The 6,430-nt window shown below is 36.0% G+C and overlaps 2 protein-coding genes across 2 annotated transcripts; both read left to right on the forward strand.

Moving 5' to 3' along the window:
- Positions 1-257: 257 nt before the first annotated feature.
- On the forward strand, positions 258-1,928 carry LOC111391109. The gene is made up of 6 exons (XM_023016261.1): positions 258-411; positions 466-506; positions 791-874; positions 1,006-1,113; positions 1,159-1,459; positions 1,603-1,928. The coding sequence occupies exons 1-6, from the start codon at positions 258-260 to the stop codon at positions 1,926-1,928; spliced, it is 1,014 nt and encodes a 337-aa protein (XP_022872029.1).
- A 48-nt stretch (positions 1,929-1,976) lies between these two features.
- Positions 1,977-2,637, forward strand: LOC111391110. Its single transcript, XM_023016262.1, has 2 exons — positions 1,977-2,280; positions 2,420-2,637. The coding sequence occupies exons 1-2, from the start codon at positions 1,977-1,979 to the stop codon at positions 2,635-2,637; spliced, it is 522 nt and encodes a 173-aa protein (XP_022872030.1).
- Positions 2,638-6,430: the final 3,793 nt, after the last annotated feature.

Below are 6,430 nucleotides of genomic sequence, written 5' to 3' on the forward strand. Positions count from 1 at the left end.
ATTTGACAAGTACTTCCACTTGAGGACCTCAGCTACATTCAACAGGTTCCATGCTTCTGGGTCATGGGCCTCGGTAGTTGGACTTCGGCAGACTTGCGTACATCGGATCGAGGAACCTCGACGGATGGACCTCGGCTTGAAGCACTTTAGATATAACCCACCTCGGCAATGTGTGCCACCTCGGCAGGAATGCCACGTGGATCAGGATGAGTGGGCCATTGGCCCAGGTGGGTAGGACAGGTGTGACAACACACAACATGATGAATAGAGTGTTTCGCCCAAATTTAGATAGATTTGTGATTGTGTTCATCGATGATATTTTAGTATACTCTCATAATCACGATGAGCACACAGAGTATCTCAAAATCATCTTGCAGACTCTACGTGATGAGCAGTTGTATGCTAAATTCAGTAAATGTGAATTCTGAATTGATAAAGTTGTATTTTTGGGACATGTCATATCAGCAGAAGGAATTTATGTTGACCTGCAGAAAGCAGAGGCAGTGGTAAAATGGGAAAGGCCTATTAATGTGACGGAAATTCGAAGTTTTCTTGGCTTATTATCGTTGTTTTGTAGAAGGATTTTCTAAAATTGCTCTTCCTTTGACCATTTTGACTAGAAAGAATGCTAAATTTGTTTGGAATGAAAATTGTGAAAGAAGTTTCCTTGAATTGAAAAATAGATTAGTGTCAACTCTAGTTATTACCCTTCCATCTCCCAATGAAGAGTTTGTGATATATAGTGATGCTTCACGTCATGGTCTTCAGTCTTGGTTATGTTTTGATGCAGAATGGGAAAGTTATAGCGTATGCTTCCAGGCAGTTGAAGAAATATGAACTGAATTATCCTACACATGACTTAGAGCTAGCTGCGGTTGTCCTAGCCTTGAAAATTTGAAGACATTACTTGTATGGTGAGAGATGCCAAATATATATAGATCATAAAGCTTAAAGTATATCTTCGATCAGAAAGAGTTAAACTTGAGGCAAAAAAGATGGTTATAGCTGATAAAAGATTACAACCGTAAGATTGATTATCATCCAGGGAAGGCTAATGTAGCTGCTGATGCTCTCAATCGGAAAATATCGAGTCCTATGACCCAGACTAGTGCAGTATGTTCATCTTTATTTGGTGAGTTCAGAGCTTCTCATGCCTAGTTATCAATTACCAGTGGAGGAGCATTGTTTGCCAACTTCCAAGTGAGGCCTACTTTGATTGACGTAGTTAGAGAAACTCAAACTCAAGATCCAGTGTTGAGCAAATTGAAAGAAGAAGTTAGTAAAAGTAAGCATACAGATTATACCATTCGAGATGACGAAGCTTTAGCTATGGGAAACGGATTATGTATTCCAGATGATTCGAAATTGAAGGGAGAAATTCTAGAAGAGGCACATAGTTCAGCTTACGGATGCATTTTAGTAGTACAAAAATATATCGTGTACTCAAAGAACACTATTGGTGACATGGAATGAAGAGAGAAATAGCTGAGTTTGTATCCAGATGTCTCGTTTGCCAGCAAGTGAAATCAGATCGTCAGAAAACAGTAGGATTGTTACAAACATTGCCTATTCCTGAGTGAAAATGGGAACACATTACTATAGATTTTCTATTTGGACTTCCATGGACTCATAGTGGACATGATGACATATGGATTATTGTAGACAGATTGACGAAGATTGCCAGATTTTTGCCTATAAAAGTTACCTACTCGTTAGATAAATTGACAAAAATATATGTTGATGAGATAATCAGTTTGTATGGAGCACCAATATCTATTGTTTCAAATAGAGATTCTCGTTTCACTTCTAAATTTTGGCCCGGTTTGCAGAAAGCTATGAGTACTAAACTTCATTTCAGTACAGCTTTTCATCCACAAACAAATGATCAGTCAGAAAGAACTATTCAGACTTTGGAAGACATGTTATGAGCCTGTGTATTACAGTTTAAAGGGAATTGGGATACTCATATTCCTTTGATGGAGTTTGCTTATAATAACAGTTATCATTCGAGTATAGAAATGGCTCCTTTTGAAGCACTATATGATAGGAAATGCAGAACTCTAGTATGTTGGGATGAAGTTGGTGAAAGAAAGTTATTGGGTCCTGAATATGTCCAGATTACTGCTGAGAAAGTAAAAATAATTAAAAAGTTAAAGACAGCCCAAGATAGACAGAAAAACTATGCAGATAGACGTAGAAGAAACCTTGAATTTGATATTGGGGATAGAGTTTTCCTGCAATTATCTCTATGGAAAGGTGTTATCAAATTTGGTAAACGAGGTAAATTGAGTCCGAGGTATATTGGCCCATACGAGATTGTTGAACGCATCAGTCTAGTTGCGTATCGATTGACTTTGCCAACAGAATTCCAGAATTCATGGTGTATTCCATGTTTCTATGCTTCGTAAGTATATTCCAGATCTATCTCATGTTTTGGAATCACAACCAGTAGAGCTGAAGAAAAATCTTATCTATGAAGAAGAACCAGTTCAGATATTGGATAGGAAGGAACAGGTTTTGCGTAGTAAGACTATTCCTTTGGTTAAAGTCTTGTGGATGAATCATGCTATAGAAGAAGTGACATGGGAAAGTGAAGAGCAGATGCGTTCTCAGTATCCCCAGATTTTTCGCACTTAGTTAATCAAATTTCGAGGACGAAATTTTTTTCAAGGGGGTGAGTTTTGTAATACTTTAATTAATTCAAAAGAAAAGTCAAACTAAAAAAATTAAAAAGAAAAAGAAAACGGTAGGCAGCTATGCCAAACCAACCCATTCCCAATGTATTTATATACATATGTAATCCAAATCCATAACACAAAAAAAAAAAGAAAAAAAAAAGGGTGCAGAGAAGAAGAAGAGAGAAAAAGAGAAAGGAAAAAGGAGGGAGGAGGAAGGGAAAACTCACCAAAGTGTTAGGAATTAAGTGTGTTATACCATTAGGCTTGAATTTCTCAATTTTGAAAGGTAAGTAAAAGTTACTTATTGAAAGGGTATGTTTGATTTTATAATTGTTAGGTTTTTAGATTAAATTCAATTTTATTGAAGGGATTAAGTATAATAAACTATGAAATTGAGTAAAATGAAAGAAAAATTAGTTTTAGTAATTAAAAAGACGTTAGAAATCGCCTAAATGTGAAATAATTAAGTTTGGGTATCGCCTATTTAATTAATGAAATTTCTTAAAATAGTTAATTATTGATTTAAAAATTATATCATATTTCAGGCGGCGATACAGATATTGGGACAGCGTACCAAATGAGTTGATTTTGGTGTACATAGTTCTGTGAGTGGAAAAATATAAATATCTTTAAAATATTTATAAATTAAGTATATTGTTAAAGTACGTTCAATTATATGCCATTATGTGTTCGAATTACATGGTTATTATGGAAATCTCTTTTATTATGATACATGTGGAATACCAAAGATTATTTATGGCATATTGGTATGTAAGACATATGATATTGAGATTTGTTTGGTACGTGAGACATGCAATATTGAGATCGGCCAAAAAAATACCCATGATTATATACTTCTTCTAGTTCACAGAGGGGCATTGGCCGTGTTCTATTCTACACGGAGGGTCTTGACCTGACATTGGTCTTGATCGTGTACATATAGTTCACAGAGGGGTATTGATCGTGTTCTAGAATTGATTATAAGATGTCTTTGAGATGGACTTTCGTTCACAGAGGGGGCCAAAGGCCCTGTGGCAAAAGTTCTTAGCCCGAGAGGCAAATTATATATTTCAATCAGAGGGTACATTTTTTGTGAATTTTTCAGCATGTTTGATGTGATGAGATTATATCATGATTATCAGTTGATGTTATATCATGATTTTAAAATAATATTTTATGACCTTATGTGAATATTTCACTTTTAGCTATAATTACATGATGGTAGTTTGTGAATTATCAAATGATATGAATTTGATTTTCAATAAAAAAAAGTATATATATTTCGAACTTCTCCACTCACTAAGCTATCAACTCATATATTTTTCCACGTTTTTCCTTATCAAACAGCAGTTGAGAATCTGGGCATCTTTTGGAGTTGAGCCTTGATTTTGGAGTCAGAGCCACACGACAGAGTTTGTTAGTATGACTCACTTCATAGAACATGTAGTCAGTGTTTTGGGATGCATGTTCATATCTAGATGTGATTTTGCATCACTTGTAGATAGTTATGGGGTTTACTATATATTTTGTATCCTTATGTATATTTCATCTTATTTCTTGGTAAAAATTGAGATTTCGGCTTATCTTTGTTGTGTTGTGCTATAGTTTGGGATTTGTGTGAAATTGATCACAGGTTAGTTAGTCCTGTTTACAGGGGAGATAATGTCGAAATTCTTTTAGAAAAATGATGTATAAAAAGTGATATATTGTATTTGTAGTAGCCTTGATGGTGGGTCCAACTTTTAGTTGGTATCTATCATCAGCACATGCCACGTCCGGATCTAGTGATGTTACACGGGACGGGGTGTGTCAGCATATTTACCATGAAAGACGGCAATTCCTTTATAGCATTATTGGTTTATGTGGATGATATCATCATTGCCACTAACAGTGAAAAATCAGTTGTTGATCTTAAGCATTTCTTGAACCATAAATTCAAAATTAAAGATCTAGGTACTCTGAGGTACTTTTAGGGGATTGAAGTTGCTAGAACAACAAAGGGAATACAAATTTGTCAAAGAAAATATGCCTTAGACATCTTGGCCGACTCAGGAACACTTGGTTCCAAGCCAGTGAAAGTCCCTATGGACTAGAACCTAAGGCTAAGCAAAGATGCAGGAGAACTCTTGAAAGATCGAAGCATTTATAGGAGATTGATTGGGAGGCTCCTTTATCTTACAATCACAAGACCGAATATATGTTATAGTGTTCAGAACTTAAGTCAATTTATGGCTAATCCCACTGATCTTCATTTGGCAGCAGCACACAAAGATCTTGACTACCTATTGTGATTCCGATTGGGCTTCATGCCCCGATACCAGAAGATCTTGACTGGTTACTGTGTCCTGCTTGAAAATTCTCTCATATCATGGAAGTCAAAAAAATAGTCAATATTTTCTCGATACTTAGTTGAGGCTGAATATCGAGCAATGACAGCTACAGTTTCTGAACTCACTTGGTTGAGGTACATTTTGCTAGATCTTCAAGTCCTTCACCCACAAGCTGTTGTTCTTCATTGTGACAATCAAGCAAGAAGGGAGCATTTGCACGGCTCACATTAGTACTCAATTCCAGTTGGTTGACATTTTTGAAAAGGTATTGCCTTCTCACATTTTTAACATTCACCTCTCCAAGATGGGAATAGTTAATTTCTACTCTCCATCTTGCGGGGATACTACGACTTGAAGTGTCGAGCCATTATGATGAAGAAATGACTCATGCTGTAGTCGGTGCAAAAGCCAACGGGAAATTGGATAATGGCTAGCTGTTTTCCTCTCTCTCTTTTTGTTGTACAGAGTAGTGGAAATTAGTCGTAATTAGTTTTTCATTTTTGTTAAGCTTTAACTGAGGTGCCCTGTATAGTGGGAGGCAAAGGCATGTGCAGCACGGTCTAACCAGAAATTTGTTATCCCGTTTTTGTATATAGATGTGGCTTCCTTCATTGCATTCAAAAACAATCAATTGAATGAAGAAGCATTCTGAGCTTCCTTCCTTTCTTTATGTTGCTTTCTTCTTGTGCAATTCCATCTTCTTATATCACTCACTAAAAAATGTATAACTTAAGGAGGATATGTGCTTATTACTCGAGAATGTGGATTTACTTTCTTACTCTAATAGTATTACTATATATATATATATATATATATATTTTGGTCATCATTTTGTCGTGATCCCCAGAATCCAACCCATATTAGTCTCTCTCGAGTTCTTACTGAAATAAAAATATTAGAAAATTCGCTCTCTCTTTTCGAGATCACTACCGAAACAACAATGAATCAATCTGATCCTAAAATATTACAAAGGAAACCTACCCTATATATCCATAGGTTTTTGCTGGTGAGGTGAGGTTGTAATATATTAGTGCCATAAAAGCAAAGCACCCAATAAGTTGTATCGTGGAATTGGCGTCGGATTCACGTTCCACTTCCGGCAAAGCAATTTGTCGATATTTCTTCTATCCTTTTTGAGATTTATAGAAGAAGCAGGTGATAGTGGAAGTTGACGCCTTCATTCATTTCGGCTACCGTCTTATAACATAAGCATCGCATCACATTCACATTCGCATTCGCATTCGCATTCGCATTCACTTGTAAATCCACTCAATTTTCTATATACATACATACGTGCGTTTACTATGTCATATTCTGAAACTTTGGATATGGCTGGAGAGAGAGAGAGAGAGAGAGGAATTGATTCTTATTATATCTTCTCTTAGATATAAAAATTGAATTGGAGCTACACTCGCTTCAAGC

This window comes from Olea europaea, unplaced genomic scaffold (genome assembly GCF_002742605.1).
Source record: "Olea europaea var. sylvestris unplaced genomic scaffold, O_europaea_v1 scaffold753, whole genome shotgun sequence".
In the NCBI taxonomy this organism is placed as follows: domain Eukaryota; kingdom Viridiplantae; phylum Streptophyta; class Magnoliopsida; order Lamiales; family Oleaceae; genus Olea; species Olea europaea.

Coding starts and splice junctions, on each gene's coding strand:
- LOC111391109 (XM_023016261.1), top strand. CDS start 258: ATGATGAATAGAGTGTTTCGCCCAAATTTAGATAGATTTGTGATTGTG. Junction 507..790: donor TGCAGAAAGCAGAGGCAGTG/GTAAAATGGGAA, acceptor GTTTTGATGCAG/AATGGGAAAGTTATAGCGTA. Junction 1,114..1,158: donor CTATGACCCAGACTAGTGCA/GTATGTTCATCT, acceptor TCTCATGCCTAG/TTATCAATTACCAGTGGAGG.
- LOC111391110 (XM_023016262.1), top strand. CDS start 1,977: ATGGAGTTTGCTTATAATAACAGTTATCATTCGAGTATAGAAATGGCT. Junction 2,281..2,419: donor TATCAAATTTGGTAAACGAG/GTAAATTGAGTC, acceptor AGTATATTCCAG/ATCTATCTCATGTTTTGGAA.